This window comes from Rhea americana, unplaced genomic scaffold, assembly GCF_003343005.1.
Source record: "Rhea americana isolate MKP2758 unplaced genomic scaffold, rheAme1 scaffold_89, whole genome shotgun sequence".
In the NCBI taxonomy this organism is placed as follows: Eukaryota; Metazoa; Chordata; class Aves; order Rheiformes; family Rheidae; genus Rhea; species Rhea americana.
This window is the reverse complement of record NW_028187077.1, coordinates 2,981,062-3,000,384: the sequence shown is the minus strand read 5'-3', so window position 1 is coordinate 3,000,384 and position 19,323 is coordinate 2,981,062. Positions and strand designations below refer to the sequence as shown.

Genomic DNA, 19,323 nt, shown 5'->3' with positions numbered 1-19,323 from the left:
CGGCCGCGGCGCGAGCCCGGGCCGTTCAGGGCCGTTGGGCGGCGCGCGCGGCGGCCGTTGGCGGCAGGGTTTGGGGGGAGAGGGCGGGCGGCGGAAGGCTGGCGGGGCCGCGCTGGGGCCTCGTGGGGAAGCGAAGGTAGTCGCGGGCCCGGCGCTGGCGYCCGGGTCGGGGCGGCGCGGTGTCTTCCACAGGCGCGGGCGGGCCCGAGCGGAGTCGCTGAGGCAGAGGAGCGGGGCGAGCGGCAGGTAGGTGCTGCGGCGAGGCGKGAAGGACGCGTGGGCCGCGTGAGGCATGGCGGCGGCGCGGGAGTGGCCGCCACGTGGCGGGCCGGCGGGGCCRGGTGGTCCATGGTCTCATGGGGGCTGCCGGTTGTGGCTGTACCCCTTCCTAGACATGGAAGAGCAGTACCTTGCTAATTGGCAAGGCTTTTACCATCTCGTTGGTATTAGTTGTTGACTGTAGCAAGTAACATACCGAGTAGATGGAGGTGTGGGGTGCGGTAGGATTGGGGGTCTGTCTTTTTTATGTTTTTCCTCAAGAAGCGGTTGTGGCCCAGTTCTTAAATGTGTCTTCTTTTTTTTYCCTTTCCTCTAAAGAGCATAGAGGCTAGAGCTACAGAGACGACCATTGTTGCTGTTGAAATTCCCAAAGAAGAACGTATWATGCAGTATGTATTATGCGATAAATCGTTAAAAATGAAGTCTTGAGCAGGAATAATTACCATTTACCATTTATATTACTGTGGTTAAACTGCTTGGCACCRATAAGGTATAGGCTTGTTGAGTTTTTTAATGCTTAATTTGCGATGGTCATTTATAGATAAAATTCAAGAACAAAAGTTAGTGTAACTAGGAAGAATTGGGCTTGGGTCTAGATATATTGGCTATATTAGGAATAATGGGTCRTGACGAAACACTGCCTTTGCCTGCTAAACTGGAGGTATATGAATCCATAGACTTCTGGAGACTACCTGTGGAAGTGTTCTGTCAAGACAGAATTAAGATCTTGAGACCTGAAACTGCTGTGGAAGGGGGAGATTGGATAAGTCATTACAGATAGTTTTGTTTCAGAGTAGCTGACAATTTGTAAGAGGGTTTTATGCTTTTAAGAAATCTTTGTTGTTGTGAATGTATTTTCAATTGCAATATTAAACTATCTTTTTTTTTTTTTTTTTTAACAGGGGCAAAAGTTCTTAAGTTGTGATGACAGAAGACGATGGGGTAATTCCACATTTAAATTCTAGGAGTAGCTATGACTACAATTTTAAATTATTACTTAGATTAGGAGTGGATATGGTTAATCATCTGGAATAAATGCCTTTTTGAGCAATAATATTTCTGGTTACTTAGGCTAAGTCTTAATCTCTTCAGCCTTAACAAGATACGAGCTTTTGTAATTAAGTTCAGACTTGGAGGCTAAGAGATGTTTTGTTGTTTCTCTCATCTTTACCAAGAGCAGAGATGGGCTGGGATRTAGTTTACTGTGCCTGAAATCAGTCTTTACTGCTTGTAAACAAATAGGAAAGAATACTGTTAGGGTGACAAGCTCTTTTTTTTTTTTTACTTTGTAGAATCTAGCTACTCATGACTGTCGCTGGGTCTCAAACAATTATATTAATGCTGACTAGTTTAGTTGCTGAACTGTAGTCTGTCTTGTGGTTGACCATACTGCAATATTTTTTAAATCCAGAAGCATTTGTATCTTAAGTGGTGGCTCTGATGCTGTCACAGCAGGTTACARATCTTACAGTAAGTACATATGTGCTGTGTAAAATGAGGGCAAGATTGTGTGAAGTCTAGAAAGTGAACATGAACAGCTGCAGTCATAGTTTTTATGTATATGCCAATGTAAAGCATTTAAGTGTATCACTGAGGCAATAAAGAGACGTCTTTTACTGCAAGTGTCACTTSTTCATTATAAGACTGCTGATAACCAAGTCTAGTCCTACGTGTGTACTCTGGAATTGCTGCTGTGTGACTAAATTGCTTGGTGTTGGTGTATAGCTGGTTCTTACATCTCCACTTCATGGTTACGGACCACAGTAGTGACTGACTGTGGCTGATACGCTGTTTGGGAGCCATTTTAGCTGATCTTTGTGTCAGAGGTTACTGTTGCAGTGGAGAAAATCTAACCTTGAATGTAGCTGCTTTTTCAGTATCAGCTGCTGAGGGATATTTTGTTTAATCCATATTTCAAGAGAAGAGTATGTGGAGCTCCAGTAGATGTGAATCATTGGAAATAAATGTTTTCATTCTGTGATGTCTGACCAAACTTACTGTCTTACGTAAGGCATGTTCTCCAGCACTCTGCTGGCACAATGTCATGTGGACACATCAAAAGGGGACAAGAAGGAGGACTTGTGAGCAAACAAACAAAAAAAATCCATAAAGTTAGAACAGGGGWCAGATAGAGTGTACTTGGTGGTAAGCACTTGACAATTAAGAAAAGGAAAAAGGTTATATTTGCTGTGGAGGGGATGGGGTGTTTGTGGACTTAAATTGTAGCAAACACTAGATCTCAAGAAATAACTTCAGATGTGAAGGTTAGTTACGCTCTGGAGTAACTGCCTTAYGGAGATCAGGGAGCTGTCATCATAGGAAACTTCTCTTTTTATTTTTTTATTGTACTTTTCCTGCTGGGGATGACAGTATAGCTGAATGGATATTCTGTGTGAAGCTATAATAAGTAGTGCTACACCTGTTCAGTTGGTGGTGTTTGATTACTCTGTTTCTGTTTGAGCAGCTCTGCATTGAGCCRTATTGTATGTCATCTTCCCTGCAAGTTTGTGCCTGCAAAGCCTGGTAGCCAACAGTCTTGAGCATGCATTGTAAATTCTGTTTTTTTCTGGGAAACTGTACTTTCTGTAGTCACCTTTCTTTTTTTTTAGAAGTGGTTTGGCAAAGGCAAATTCATTTGCAAATCTTAAACAAGAAAATCCCAGGCAGACAGTAGTCAGGGGGAGCTGCTRCTATTCTATAGACACAGTGAGGGCAGAAAGGTCTGCTCGACCCCTGGGAACAAGRGTGATCTTTTGCAGTTTTCTGCAAAGTGGCCCACTGTTCCTGAGGCCATTTTTTTGTAACTGGCTTTCATCCTATGAAGAAAACTAGATACAGGCAAACATGAATAGAAAGAAGCAGGAGTGGTGTGGGAAACAAGTTTGTCCAGGAATATAGAAAGCATTAATACAGCAATTATACAGAATATAAAGGTTAAAACGGTCTGAAGGCCTGCAGAAAAACATTTTCTTTAGCAATCTGAAGCAATATTTAAAAAGTTTAGGTCTTTAATGTCAACTTTTAACTATGGTATGGCATTTTGCTGATATGGTCATCTGACACTTGTTAGCCCAAATCCTTTGATTTTTTACCTTTGCTTTGTTCAGGGAATAGCTCACAATATTTCATTAATTTTTGGCATAAAAAAATGAGAACTTGGTTCTTAAGCTGCTCTTCTGAAATTCTCAGTCCATTTTTTTTGCTGCTTATAGCAGAAGGATCRTTTTGTGTGAAACTGGCAGTAACTTAGAGGACCACATATCTGTCCTGTGAGTCTATTGCATGAGCCAAACAATAAGGGCACTGGGTATTTCCACTTAAGTTGCAGCATCCTTGGATTATAGCTTTAAGGTTCTCAGGAACAGGCTGTAGCAAGCAGACCACAGGCCAAATGAATTGGCCCAGAAGCCTGATCTGGCCCCTRGACGAGATTTGTGAATATTCATTTCTGAGCCCTTTCATCAAATATTTAGAATTTGTTGAGATAAAACACCAAGTTTGTGTAAAACAAGCTTTCATTTAAGGTGTGTGGGGGGAGATAGTTTTCAAGGTTATGGTTGAGTACAAAAGTAAGAACTAAGCTGCTTGCTGTGGATGTCTCCTAGTAATGTTGAGTGCCCTTAGTGAGGCTACATTGCCTTACCTGAGGCTGAAGATTACCACRGACACTCAGTTGTGTACACAGAAGGCAGCAAACAAAAAGCTCTGCTTTGCTTTGAGTGTAACAGAAAYGATGAGTATACTTAAATGTGGAGGCTTTTAATTTCCCCACTTCAAAAAATGAACTTGCTTAAGCTGGCTTGTATTTCAGGATTTGTCTTAAAATTCCTATTCCCAAGTAACTTTTCTTATTTTTCTCACCTAGTCCTCATAGAGGTTATTTATTTTTCTATACTTGTTTATAGCTTGTCTTAAACCACTCCAGCTTTATCTTCTTCACCCAACGCAGTCATTTTTTTTATGCTTTTACAAAAGTAAATTCCCTTYTTACATTTTATTAACTTCTGTCATCCTTACTTCATCCTTTCCCTGTTTGTGGTTGCTTGATACTGCATTTGCAACATGGCCACTTTCTGTGATGTGTGTGGAAAATAAATGGAACAGGAAATGGAAACTACTGCGTGTCAGTGGATATGTAGTGAGCTAGGTCTGATGTCTCGTACATCAATTCACTGTATGTGCTGTTATGCTGCAATGTGGAGCACAAAAAGTTTTCTTTTTTCATAAAGCAAAGTTTATAGTGCTTGTTGTACTGATACCTGCTACTTGAACCTAATGYTCTAGCCACCTCAATACGATAAATGATGATACTCTGAAGTTGTAGCAGCATTAAAAATGTTGACTATAAATATTCTAGCACTTGTGTATCTTAACACTGAAAAAGAGAGAAARCATTGATTCAGAATAGGCATACTGTTAAAAATAAGCTGTTATAGCATCTGTTCATGAAAACTAGGTAGCTGAAAATGTAGAAGGACTCCTAGTTCACGTGTGGTTCAGTGCTTGTGTGTAATGCGCCTTCACTATGGGAAGCTGTTCAGGGTCAAGACTACATGCATGTTAAATGTGTTTTGTGTTTGTCAGTTGCAGTAGTGTTTCACTATTCTTTGTTTCCAATGTACTCCTTGTATCTTCTCTGGAAAATGGACAAGTTGAGGAAGAACATTTCTCTTACTGTRAAGTTGGTAATGTTTTAAGCAGTTGTGCAATTTAATGCAAGAAGGTGGAAATCTATTTACAAAACCTTTAAAGTTCAAAGTGACTGTACCTAACTATAAATTTCTATAATGTTGGGATACTTGAAGAGACGACATTTTGGTGTTTACTATAGTCATCTACTTTGATAATGGAAGTGCTAAGTGTTCGCTTAGTTTCTGTGACCATTAACCCTGTGACCAGCATGTTCATAACAAAACAAAAACTTCAGTATAGACAGGAGAGTAGAGAGAATTTGTTTTCTACAACCTTGTGCATTTTGGAAAATTCAAACAAAYGGGTAGGTGGCAGGGGTCAAAAAATTCTTAGGTAGTTTTGAGAGTGTAGGATAGGCTACTTTTTGATAACTGCTCTAGATTAGAGCATACAAAGGATTGGAAATTACGTGGTATAGAGAAAACTTGCATCTAGGGGAAAAAGGCCTACAGTTTCATACTTTAAAGAAAATGAAGTCATATTTTCAAGAGCACCTGTTTTCACTTACAAAAACTCGCAGCAAGATTATCCAGCTGAGCTTTTTGAATTTATAAAGAAAAGTTCTAGTCAGTGTGGCAGTTTTTATTGTATACACTTAAATCATCAGACTCATGGAACAAAAATTTAAATGGTATAGTGTAAGACAGCTGCACTTTGTTAGAAACTARGAAGGCATGCTGTCTGCATGAAAACAGTAGTGCAACATTTTTAAATCTAATTATTAAAGCATGTTATGAAAGGAGCCAACTAAACTRGCAAACTACTATACTAAATCTAAGTGGCTTACTATGCTTAGTATGCAGACTTGATTTCTTTTCCAAGTATAATACTTCAGTGGTACAACTTTTTAAAAAAAAAAATCAGGATTTTCTCCATATACGTCACRCACATAATACATTGCACTATACAGCCTACTTCACAAGCCTCAAAATAGAGTACCTTCTATAGCAAAGTTTTGATGGTACAAGTAAATATCTTCTGACAGATGTATTTCCCCTTCTATCAYTTTAATTTAAAGAGATATATAAGCAGTAAAAATAGGAATTGATTGAAATTTTGCTAGCAGAGTTTCATATAGGTCTAACAGTTGGTGGTCACTGTACTATGATTTTATTACATGTTTTTAAATAAAATATTTCATGCTATTTCAGAAGTGCAGAATTATAGAAGACTTTAAATATCTAAAAACACCTCATGTATTGTAGCTTAGCACCAGTTCCAACAAGAGATTTAAACTAGTCATGGCCCTTAAAAATCACTTTGACACCTGGAGAGAAATTGAGGACCAAGTCTTCAATCACATGGGATTCTGCAATATTATCACCATTTTTTTGCATGCAAGCCAAGTTGCATTAAATATTTGTTACAATACTGGACAGACATGGATGCATACAGAAATGGATGATAACCCACTTACAATAAGGACACAAGCATTCCACCTTTGTTCACAGAAGGCCAGACAACACTCTGAAGGAGCTGGAATATTGGGGGAAAGGAAATGCAGAAAAATAGTAACTGGTAGTCACAATTTGTACAATTACATACAATATGGTGACATACAGCTGCCACGTCTTTCACATTGGAGTGTTTCTTGGCCCGCAGAGCTTTAGTTTCATCGTTTAAAGAAAAGTTTGTCAAAATGTGGTACGTAATAGACATTTATAGATGGTCAAGGTGGACCTRCAGATGGGTTGTAGATGTAGCACTGAAGTTTCCTGTTTTCCTGACTGTAGTTAGTCTCAGATATTTTCAAAATTAGCTTTGATACTGAACAGTGTTGCACTAGAAAGGTAATTACTTGTCTTCTGTGTGATAAAGAAGTTAAATGGGATGCCCCTTTCTAAAAGACTAATAAATAGTTATTTAATACATTTCTTGCTACACTAAGTAAACATCACTTTTAATCGGTGTTTTTTTATAATAAACCATTAAGGTTTCTGTAGGCTTTGGGAACAGAATTTGTGAGAGGAATTGACAAAGGGAATCAAGGTACTTTAAGTCTTTGAAAACCAGCTAACTGATGTTTGGATTATAAAAGGACATTGGGGACCATATGACTTAAACTGTTTTTTTCCTTTAGCATTGTAAATTACTATGGCAAATTTGAGTAGTTTCTAGATTAAAGATACMCAAATATTTCACAGGTATTGATTTCAGGTAGGGTTCCTTTTCTGGTCAGGTCAGACTGAATTAGTATTCTAACTAAACACGACATAATTCCTTAAGTATTCCTGTGKTTTTTTTTAAACTGTCATTTAAGACTATAGACCTTTTCAAATGTGCATTGGCTCAGTGTCTCTAGTACTTGCATTCCATATACTTGCAATAACTTTTCCTTGTAGGATTGGTAGAGGTTCCTGGTGGTACTTCAGTAAAGCCCCTCTAAAACTAGTGATCTCTGAGCTTGTTTTGAATTATTTTAACTTTTGTTAGAGAATTGAGGGGTTTGAAACTGATACTGTACCAACAGCTAGTGGCAAATAGGAAAACCTATATTCTCCCCAAACTGCTGCATGTATGTCATTATGTGCATGTGCTGAAAATCAGGGGAATGCAGRGGGAAGGTCCCTTTAGATTAAAAAATCTAATTCCATCTTTCTGGAATTCAAAGAGGGCTATTTTTTTTCATCTAGCTCATGCAGTTGTGCAGGATTTTTGATGGGAAAATAATAACGTCCAGAGTACTGTCCGCTTTACTTAGAAATGTGCTTTAGAAACTAAACTGTGAGTATCTGGGAATCTGATTATTGGTTATTAGTTTCCCTTCTAACAAGTAATGCCTATGAAGAGTCATTACCAGAAGTGAACCTGTGAGTGTTCTCATCAGCTGAAGGAAATATGAGACAAAGTTAAAGGACTTGAGTATAAGACCACAGAAATAATAAATAGGGAAACAGTCAAGGACTCATTAAATAAACTAGACTGGAAATGAATTGAGATGTGTAATTCTAGAGAAGCATGGAGCATGAATAGCTGCTGCTACAGTCTTCTGTAAACAGTGAATCTTTTAGTGAACTCTCTAACTGTCCTGCTCCGATGTTGCTCTAAGATAAAGATCACTTTTGCCATTATCTGCATGGAAAATTATTCATGCAGTATAAGCTTCTTCAATTGGATTTTRTCTGTACATTAATCCCTAACTGGAAAGGTTATGTATATAAAGCTTGGATTTAACAAAAAAGAAAAACACATGAATTGGGCAAAATGTCTGTTCCCATCTATTGTGGGCCCCAGCTGTGCACTGTTTGTGCTGTTTAAGCTGTCCTGCTTCAAAATTTATTATCGAAGTTTGTTTTTGATTAAGGACATTCATAGTTTGGTCACACTCTTTATCCAGGGTACAAAAGATGAAACTTTTGTGTAGACACCTGGAGAGTCTTTCACTCCACAGCCATAGCCCCAGGAGGTCACACCATATACAACCCAGCTTTCCCCAGGGCGTTCACACATCAGTGGTCCACCACTGTCTCCTTGACAGCTATCAACACGTTTCCGTTCCTCGAGATTTCCAGCACAGAGCATTCTTCCCGTGAACCTTCTTTTATAACGCTCTTCACATACCTTCTTGGGAAGTAAAGGGATGGCAGCTTGTTGTAATGTTCTTGAATAGGCCCTCCCTATAAAGAGGACCCAAATAATTGTATCATCATGCTTGGTCTCAGAAGCATWAATAAAATCTAATCTCATTTATACTGTTAGTCCTTCCTGCTATTTTATCGTTAAAAAAGGGACTTAATACAGGAAAATCTACTGTACACTAAAATAATAATATACTAAATATATCCTGTAAATATGGAATACAAAAATACTTTTTTAAAAAAGCTTAAAATTTAACTAAGATTTAGGTTTACACCTCGTATGCTGGATCTTTTCAAGGCTGGATTTTGTTTGTTTTGTAAAAGAAGAAGTGTGTTTAACAAGAATATATGCTGTAATACTTAAATAGGGAAGCTATTCTTTGGCGATATGAGCAGGGGAGACTAAAACTGTAGAAATACTTCATTTCTAGGTCACCAGTTCAAGTCTATCTGCTTCAGCTACAGCAAGTGCTGCACCATCTATCAGCTTCCCAGCCAGAGCACCATCATAATTAAATACTGTGGGGATATGCAAGCTTGTTGGTCACCTTGACTGCAGAGTTAATGCTTCTGGCCTTCAAGTGTACTTTGTTAGAGGTGAGCAATATCATTTGACTCTTCTACAATCCTGATACTTCCACACACTGGAAAACTAAGAAGTGTAGCCAAATGAATGTCTCATTCCAAAAATCTGTTTCCTCMCCTAATGTAATTTTGCTGGAAACAGAACCTGTCCTTGCATTTTCTCTTTCTGTAGTGAATCTTGCACTGCACAAGCAGGGCTGTAATTAAATTACTGCATTACTTTCTTACTCCTCTGTGTATTGGTCATCTCTTCTACTTGCTACTCCAAGCTTAGAGTTTTTCACTGATTCCACAGTTAGAGCACCTTTCTTTGCTTTTAATATGCTGAAGACAGGAAGATTGGTGTCATGAAGTGGAGAGGGTGGAGCATGTTTCATCTTAAGTGAAGTAAATAAGTGGAGTAAATCAGTGTTCTAGCTCTTACGAGGAAACAGAGGATGAGAGGGGTGGGACAGCAGCTCAGGGTGGGGTTGGGCAGACGTGGCATAAACGTGCACCTATCAATTGCAAAATTACTTATATTTGGAAATGTSATGTTACTGTGGTAACATGATACTTGTGATACTTGGCCCATCATCAGGCTATTCCTAGGAATAGTTACTCTAACTTAGAGTTGAAAGAAGGCCTTTTTTAAAAAAGAGCAGTCATTGCTACTGCGTAAAGACCAGATTTCAAAGTTACAAAGCTAGCTCATTTTAGGAAATGTTAATACTGAGTAAAAGCTGTGCAAGAGTCAGTATTTTAAATCAGTAGCGTTTTCATGTGCTTTCAGCCCTTCTTGCTATGTATGCTGAACATATGTGCTTATTAGTAGTGACAAATCTTGTAATCCTTTTCAAGACCTTACCTGCAAGTTTTCAATGTTGTGATCAGTTATTTTTCCTTACTAAAAAATTTCCAAGTAAAATATCAAGACTTAAGTCATTTGACTTTTTTCTATAACTTTTTTCTTTTTTTTTGGTTGAAAAGATAGGACACCAAAAGCAGTTTCTTTAAAAATAAAATCTTATACTTGTAAAATAAGTTTGATTTATATTGTAAGTATGAAATTTCAACTGAAATATTGCAATGATGTAATTTCTYACTGTAATCAATTATGGCAGTGGCTAATGTTTGCTTACCTGGAAGTCCCTAAGTAAGCAATATTGTACTTAGTTGTCTAAAAGTGCTAGACAGAGCTAAGCAATGAATTAATATTGTTTTTAGCAAAAAAGTACAGACCTAGAAATCTGTTAAMGGATGTACAGATTAATGAATATAAAGAGAGAAGTGATACGTGGCTTTGCTTTCTTGCCAGTTTGAATGAGTCAGTGGAACAAAGGATCAAGTGTGGCTGCTGTCTGGCACTGTATTCAACCACATAAAAATATGAAAGTAAAACAAGGTTAATAATTTGTAAAATATTTAAAGGATAGAGACCTTTTGAAGAAAGAGACTCTTGTAATGACCTAAAAAGTGACTAGAAAGTTTATTCCGAAAGTCTGGATTACAGATTGCATTCTGGCTCTCTCAAGTTTTGGCAAGGTGTTCTCTTACTGAAATCTAACCACTGATACTGAAAATGCCAGTGGTAATATGAAAGACTGAACAATGCTACTTAAAATTCTGTTACGTACATGTTTCCTATCCATTTTTCAGATGAAGTAGCATCATTTGAAAGAGTTCTGTACAATACTCCTTGTACTTAAAGACAAAAACCTGAAATATATTAGAGCTGTTAGTTATGTTGGGCGACAGGGAACTATAAGCTGCTCTTTGAGGTTTGCCTGTCAATGAATAAGCCTTTGATTCATACTTGTCAAGCTTGATGAGGCCATTTTAATGACTTGTTCCACTATTTAGAGTGACATTGTTAATCTCAAACACAAACTAAATTCCAAAAGCAAAAGATGTTTTTGATCCTGTTTTAGGATCAGGAGAAAAAAGAGATTCTCTTATTAAAAAAAAAAAAAGGAAGAAGAAGAAAGAAAATACTCAAAGCGGAACAGTTTTCCCTGAGTATTTGATAATGTCTTTTTAACAAGCAGCCTCAGGTAGCAAGTCAGTGGGTAGAAATCATTAAAAGACTTTTACCTGTGTCACCCCATCCAGTGATGTAACAGTTAGGAGCAGTTTTCTGTGGTCTCTCTCGCCTTAATGGCAAGCAGGCAGGTAAGACGTGGGTGCTGAATCTGGCACATTGTTCCTCTGGACCTTGTAGCCTCACTAACGCAATGTCGTAGTCACTGCTGTCAGGCCTGTACTCTTCATGCGTCACTATCTGCTGAACTCCGATTTCTTCCTCATACTCTTCTGGTACCAGTGTGTGATAATCTCCCACTCGCACAGCGTAATTACGAGTGTTATTTCCATACCTGAAATTCAGATTGAAACAAATAYGGCTCACTCATGCAAATGCAGATACTAGACATAGAGCCAGATTTGATCAATGTCTTTTTGTCTTTTTTTTTTAATTGTTCAGGTAAATCACAGCACCAGCACTTTTTTACAGAGCAAAACCACTTTCTCAAATAATTCAGCTGACGTTTAAACATAGCCTAAAAAATACTGTATAACTTTTCCTGAAGTTTCAGGTAAGGCTGAATATTTTCATAGGCAAGATTTCCTATTGCCATCTGCCACAATTAGCTTTTTTTTTTTTTTTTTTAAGGTGCAAGCTAGGAGCAGTTCATAAATAATTTTAGCAAAGGTAACAAAATGCCAATAATTGTAATGAAAACGTGTGAGTACTAACATCATTGTGACACCTCAAATAATTACTGAAATGAAAACAGTGCTCAAGTTTGTTTTGTAGATTAGTTTTGAAACATGTTTTGAAGAAGGAATACTATTTGAATTCTAGAGGAAGAGATAACTTGACATGAAAACCTCTTAAGTAAAGTAGTAAGGAAAACGAAGCATGTATAAAATAGATATATTTATAAATATATATATAAAAGAGCTTATGGTCTTGAAGTGACAGAAAGCCTGTAAATCTTAGTTGTCCATATAAAAAGGTTCCAGTCGCTAACATTGTAGACTGAATGTGAGTACCTTAGAGGTGATGACTATGGCTGCAAGAAGTGTTGCTATGCATGCCTGAGATTTCAGATTACAGGACACAGCCATTCTCAGGAAAATGCAAACAAGTGTAGTGTTTAGTATGTTTGTTTATTTTAAAGTCTGGCTAAGCTAACACAAATACATTTTTTTGACTTCTCCCTTTTCCTCATAGCATTCAAAAGGAAGTTTCTAATAGATTTACAGAAAATACACAATGATCAGTCACCTACCCCACCCCTGTGTTTTTATACTTTCCAGCAAAATGCTGGAATAAATTATAAAAGGAAGCTGATACAGAAGTATTTACTATTGCAGTAAAATTGTATTATTTTCCATTTGAATTATTCTAACTTAAATGCAAAAAAACACTTAAAGTATGAGAGTTYTCTTGACATCTCATTCAGTAATATTTTTCTGCTCAGATATCATATACTGTGTGATAACATTCCACTTAAGAATCTAAATAATACAGCAACTGACCCCAATAAATTTAGCAATGTTATACTGTTTCTTTCATCACTTAGGCAATACTAAATAGTTTAATAACTTTTGCTATAGTGATTGTTTATAACTGTTGATCTCATTGCATTTGAAAGCTATCTATTCAAAACAGAAATCTCTCTACTGCAACATACCATTAGATGTGATCTCTAAGGAATATTAGAAACAATATTTTAGCATTTTTTGGTATACATCTGAGCATCATCCTATTAGAACGGGAATGTATGAGGTCATTAGTAAAAATATAAATACTTTCTGCCTGACTTAATCTGTCAAATACATTTCTGAAAGGTCACTGAAAATGCTATCATATAATTATAGATACGCTTTTGGCTCTATGTATTAAGTCACATGTTAGTGCTATGCTACTTGTTCATGGAGTTTAAATTTTTATGTTTTTTTCCTATTCAGTAGGTATTTGTCTATGTAATTAAAYCATTGTGTACCTTGACATACAGATTTTGTATATACAAATAAACASAATCACAGTACTTTCCAGATTAGTTTTCTCAGTGATCGAGTGGATATTTGGTTCTCAAATGGAGAAGGGTAATTTTTAAACTGGTATAAATCTTTTTTTCTTTTTTTTTAATCTCTTCTGGTTTTTTTAGTATATAGTGCTTACCCACAACATCAAGTTCATGATTTACTTTTCTATTTATTATCTTAATGAAATTCAGGGCAGTGGGAAGGGTTAGTTCTTTCTGTTTTCCTTTAACCCTATGGATGTCAGGAGTACAAAGTGACAAATATATTGTTTTATGTGTTTGGAATTTACATCAGAAATGAATTACTCTCTCCCAAAATTGGTTTGATAATCAAAAGTAATTTGATTTTTGATTGTTTGTTTTGGTTCMTGAAGAAGATGGAGTGAAACAGTTGCTTATGACCAGCAATAATGAGTGCTCTCCTATCAGCCATATCTGAGATAGCACACAAGGAAGCTTCTGGCTTCTATTTGCTGGTATATCCTTGATCATAACAAAGAAACAGTATTCTCTTTAAATTAAGTCCTGCTAATTTTCTCTTACGGATCATGGTAATTTTTAGAATCATAATGGAAAATSGATATTCAGGAAAGCCTATCTTAATTAAATGCACTGATTTTAAAGACTGAAAAATGCAGTTGCTTACGCAAACGTATAGAACTTTTTGTTAGCTAGAAGTCTTCTAGTTGGAGGCTTAATGAGCAGTCTCAGATTTACCTTACTTCTGTGCACATTCATACACACAGCTGTTTTAAACTGACTTTTTCAATCATAGACAATTATATTTCTTCCCCACTAGTAGTTACCTATTTGCCAGATATGTAAATATTGTCACAGAATGTCAGTAAACAAAAGAAGCAAAATACCTAGCTCATAGGGGCATCTAGTCTTCCTTATCTACAAGTCACCTTGAAATGGCAGAGAACCATTGTACACATATCACATAACCTGAAGAGCAGAGGCAGAGGAGGGGTCTGGGAGTGCTTCCCAGCAGAAAATGGTGTAGCTTTCAGGGTGTTACCACTGTCTTGTAGGGCTAGGATGGGTAGGCCTTTAAGTTACAGCAAAACCTGCCAGTGTTACCCTTAACACCTTCTTGCTCTTTTTCCCCTCTAACTGGAAGTTGGATTAGCTATCAGCCTCCATATTAATAATCATCCTTATGCCAGTCAAGTAATGTAGTGACATTGAAGGCACACCTGAATTCATCTGACCATTCCTGCTAGGCTTAAGAAAAGTGAGTTTTAATGTCGGTTTCTACTTTGGTTTCTGGCATGTTGCTAGATAGTTAATTCCAGTGCTCCCCAGTTCTAAACAGGATTGCCGGCCCCTTGCTGAAGTGTATGTGGGCATCCAGGAGTGCTTAAAGAAGCACTTAAATGTTAAGAGTTACAGTATTAGAACAGCACAGTGTTCAAGTAATCCCATATATCCTAAAATGACATGATGGTCATAATTTCATTTTTGTTTCATGCCTCATTTCTAATCATCCAGAGTTAACTTTTTTTTTTATGTCTACAGCTGCAAATTCTCTGTAGCTGAACGACTTAGGACAAAACTTGGCAACACAATAGGCAGATTACAAAGGAAGAATAGCTTGAAATATTGCTATAACTTTGCATCAAAAGCAAATTCTGTGTGTATGAAATCACAGAAGGCAGATAATGCTGCTATACTGCTGAGGAGCAATTCCTACAATCATGCATAGAATGTATTGAATTCTTATGCCTACTATAATTGTGCCTGCTTTTGTTATTTAAGCAGTACTCTGTTTTTTCAGGTATGGGACATGATATACTGTCTTTTTTCTCTTGTCTGTCTGGAAAATATGTGAAGAAGGCGCTTGATCTATAGATAGTTCTTGTAAATCTAGCCTCTTAAAATCACTCTGAGATCATTAGGAAGTTCAGCCCAGTCTGTCCAATGACAAATCAGAGCCAAAGGTGCCGTCTCTCTTCTACAGTGAACAGTGACACATCTACAGGCTGTGAGAGTTGCATGCTTAGATTTATGTTGCATAGTTTTAACTGCAAGTCCTAAATCAGCATGAATAACATTTAGGATACATTTTTTTCACACAGTTTTGTGTGTATATCACTAAAAGGTCAAAGTTCAGATTCTTAGGCTTGATTAACTACCTTTTACAGAGGACTCTGAGAAAGGAGCAAAAGTGGATTTGCAATCTTAAAGTCCGAGTGGGACAAAACAGTATATTGGCCCTTAGGACCAAGTGGAACAGTTTTAGGATAGCCTGTGACAGCCCCTTGAGTGGCTGCAGATGTAGGATTATCAGTGTTACAGCCATGCTTCTCTTGTTCCCTAACACTCTCCCAGTATGTAGGTGTTCAGAAAAGTATGCAAAGTAAAAAGCTTTCGTAACACAATCAGTAATGAGTTGGAGTCCCAGTTAAATAAGCAAGCCACTGGGAAGAATAGGTAATATATTTTAATACATAATTTTAATGTACTTTGGAGCAGTTTTCAAATGGGCTTGACCTAGGATGTTTTGCCTATACCCATAACAATGAAATAGTTTGAAAATAAGCCTCATTAATGAAGACAGACCTACCTCTTAAAGCAGTGTGCAGCAGTGAGGACCCAGCAGCTGCTGATGAGAGTGGCACCACACAAGAGTCTTCCGTCACCGTGAGATGACTTTAGTCGGAGTGCAACCTGCCATGGCCAGCCACCCCTGCAGAGAGCATAAGACATCTCTTTCCGGGAACAAACCAGAGAAGTTAGATAGTTTGTCACTTACCTTGAATGTAAATCCTATGTACTTTTTCAACTGAAATAGCTTACAACTYATGTTATTTATAGAGTAATAGTTGAGAATACCTTTGATACTATTACAGCATTCGAATTCCATGTAATAATGGTTGAGATTAATTTACAGTTTGAGTGTCCAGCACTYTGAGCACTTCCTCTCACTGTGAAATATTTTAATTTTACCTTCTCAGATTGTATTCATCGTGCCAAAACTATGCTCTGTAGGTTCCTCCCCAAATGCCATCCAAGTCAGATAAGAGATGCAGAGTATTGCTTTCCACATGAAGAATATTAAGCGACTCAGGACTCAGTGAGTCAGAACTATTTCCTGTCAGCTGAGTAGGGGAAAGAAGGGAAATTCTTGAGAACTTATCCTTGCCTCTTTTTCTGTCTGTATTAGTATCTGCTTTGTTGGTCCCAAGCTTCTTTGAGGAGGGAAACTGACACGTCTAAAGCAACAACAAAACCACAAGTAACAGATTAGCACCTTCTTTCAGCCTGTGGTCATCTGTCTTGTTTAGTAGATCTGGGATACATATTCCCAGGCTTATCAAGATAAAATGAATTAATTTTCACCARTTTTATAGATTAGCAAAATACAGGAAGGGGAAAAAAGGGAGGGAGAGCGAGGGATGTATGTTTGAGCAATAGCCACATCCAGGAATAAGCAAGCAGGTAGACTTAAGTACTTTCTGACTACAGTCAAATTAGAACAGGTAAACTGGAGTACTAGAGCTGCCCAGCCCAGCATTCTATCTCACAGTAGTCRAATATTTTAAAGAAAGATAAAGAAATTTACTCCCCATTAGAGTAAAACATGTTAGATTTTTAAGTTTTGGAAGATGAGATTCAATATTTCCAAAACATGAGGCAATTAAGACAACTTGTATTTCCTGGTATGCACATAAGTATCCGGTTCCTTTCTGAGCCTTAACAAGTAATTTGTGTTAATACTTTCCTGTGGTAGTGAGTCCTTTTCTGATATTGTTCATGTGTTCCTTTTCTTGATCTTTGAATTATTTCTAAACACTGCAGTATTGAGTTTCTCCCACCATTTTACTTCATCTAGTGTMCCTGTGTGTGTTTATTACGAGACTGAAGTTCTTCACTGGAGACTGTTATTTGTAAACTCTTTAATTTCATCCAGTGTCCTTTGTATGTGTATTCTGAATCAATAATTCTTTTTCTGCTTTTTCTATACAATGCCTTATTTGTCATTCTCATTTGTCTCCTTTCTAAGATGAGCAATCCTATCTGGCTGAATTTGTGGTTTTCTGGGCTCCTTCTTGCTATTGTTCTTTGAACCTCTTCCACATAGTTTCTTTTTTGTAATGGATTGATCAATGTACACATAGTTTGAAATAGGTTGCACAATGACATGTAAAGATGTAATTTCTTTTCTCTCTTTTTTTTTCTTTACACAATCCTTTTCATAAGATTCTGTGAATAGATATTTTTGYGACCGTTCACAATTGTTAAGGAAGTAAAGCCTATACTTCCCGTTGTAGCGGTATGTGAAGAGGAAAGACAATAACCATATGCAAATATATGCCATTAAAGGTTAGGAACAAAGTGTTAATAAAAAAGCCCAGTTCCATAACCRTATGATCAAAGAGAAGTATTTTTGGAAGGAAAATCAGGTCTTAGGCAGTGAGTCATATCCAGCCCTTTTTCCAGGGTAGAAAACAATTATAGTCCTCAGACCAGATTGAACTAGATTCATAGCTCTGTTTTTTGTAGCTCATATTTGAGGTTAAGGTTTCTTCTAAAAGAAAAAGTGAAATGGCTACTCTGAAAGTAAGATGTTTAACCCAACCAGCAACTGAACCTACAGGTGTTTGCAGATTTTCAACCGATACTATGACTGCTTATCAAAGAATTTATTTGAATTTCCTGCCAAATACACTTTGAGTGTATTTCTACCTTAGGAAAAACAAAAAAATTAAAAATTAAAAAAAAATCCTACAATAAAGCGTAAATTAGACAGGTGGCTTATGGCAAACACATCTTAGAGGCTTTATATTGAAAATGACTTGTCTTTACCAAATATTTACCGTAAAGAATTTTTCCCACCAATTATTCGCTTTTGTCGGCGATGTAGTAACCTCAATCCACAAACAGAAGCAAGAGAATCTAAACAAGAAATGGAAATGTAGGCAGAATTAAACTTGCAGTAAGAAGTATCCAATCTACGATGAGAGTTAACTAAAAAACAATAAGGCTGAAGTTATTCTATATTTCATGGTAGGTTTTAATACTCAAATTTTACTCTAGGAAAATATGCTGGATTGTCTCAGGCTTAGTAATTCTGGTTAGTTAAGATTCTTTTTCAGCTCTGATCACAAATCAATTTACATAGTTGTGCTGTGCTTTGCAAGTGCAAGTCTAGAGTTATTCCTTGGATTTTTAAATAGGGTTTTTTCTTACTTATCCTGATGTAAGTAAAAGCAGAACTTGACAGTTAAAGACAACTATGCCCTGAAAAGTTAAAAGTAGCTGTGTCTCTTTTGCCTCCTTGTGTCCCAAGCATAACTTAAGAAATGGGGCTGCTGTGTACTATGGTGGACAAATACCCAGTATCATTTCAATTGTCTTTCCTTCCTTTGTGCAGCTGGCACAACAACAAGATCAAGCATATGGTGTGCAATGTGAAGGCAGACACAGTTCCCTACCGCTTTTGTTTCTATTACTACTTTTGATATTTTCTCTGTAAGGTGGGAGTGTTTACTTCCTCTCTCCCTACCGTGATAGTATCCCATTCAGAATCTGTCCTTCTGTGACGCAACAGACATCACCTTTATTGCTGTTCCCGGGGRCCTTCTTGCCTGGATACTCGCAGATCACCCCAGCATCCTCGCTGTGACGGCAGTTGTGGGTTCCAATGTCCTGTTTAATGCAGTCTGCCAGAGATCTCTCATTTCCTGTACATTTCACGTTATCCACGTGGATTGGACCTTTGCCCTCCCCAAAATATGCCATTGTCCTTGCTGTAGCTGCACCTCTGCAAACAGAACATAATTTTGTGATTAAAACATTTTAAAGCTTTATTCTATGCTTGACTCACTTGACTTAAATGGAAGTATTTTAGGGAGTGTGAGTAGTGAAATGAAGACATTGAGGTTTCATTCCAAGTCCTCTTGTTAATTTGCTTGATGACAGTGTTTTTTCTTGTTGCCTCTACTAATCTAGCAGTTGGAAAAAATAATAGTGTAGCAAATGTGTTACAGTTCGTTAATGTTTAAAAAGTGCTTTTATGTCTTTGCATAGCACTATGCAAAGTATTTTTATTGTAATAGTGTTACAGTCTATAACAGTTAATAGTCTATAACAAATGAAAATATGTGAAAGCTGCTTTTTCATAATCTCTTTAATCCTCATATAAAATCAGC

The 19,323-nt window shown here is 37.2% G+C and overlaps 1 protein-coding gene, 1 long non-coding RNA gene and 1 other non-coding gene across 3 annotated transcripts in view; 2 read left to right on the top strand and 1 right to left on the bottom strand.

The window, feature by feature from the left end:
• Positions 1-1,901, top strand: LOC146584910 (uncharacterized). Its single transcript, XR_014898109.1, has 3 exons — positions 1-246; positions 598-668; positions 1,182-1,901. It is a non-coding gene; the product is annotated as an uncharacterized LOC146584910 (long non-coding RNA).
• LOC146584911 (small nucleolar RNA SNORA24) lies at positions 345-475 on the top strand. Its single transcript, XR_014898120.1, has one exon. It is a non-coding gene; the product is annotated as a small nucleolar RNA SNORA24 (small nucleolar RNA).
• A 4,215-nt stretch (positions 1,902-6,116) lies between the features above and the next one.
• PRSS12 (serine protease 12) overlaps positions 6,117-19,323 on the bottom strand; it is a 31,247-nt gene continuing 18,040 nt past the window's right edge. The window contains exons 9-13 of the mRNA XM_085323910.1: positions 18,730-18,935; positions 17,989-18,067; positions 15,735-15,857; positions 11,208-11,488; positions 6,117-8,588 (exon numbers count right to left, since the gene is read on the bottom strand). Coding sequence (XP_085180036.1) covers positions 8,281-8,588; positions 11,208-11,488; positions 15,735-15,857; positions 17,989-18,067; positions 18,730-18,935 — 997 coding nt within the window. The 3' untranslated portion in view covers positions 6,117-8,280. The remainder of the gene's footprint in view (positions 8,589-11,207; positions 11,489-15,734; positions 15,858-17,988; positions 18,068-18,729; positions 18,936-19,323) is intronic.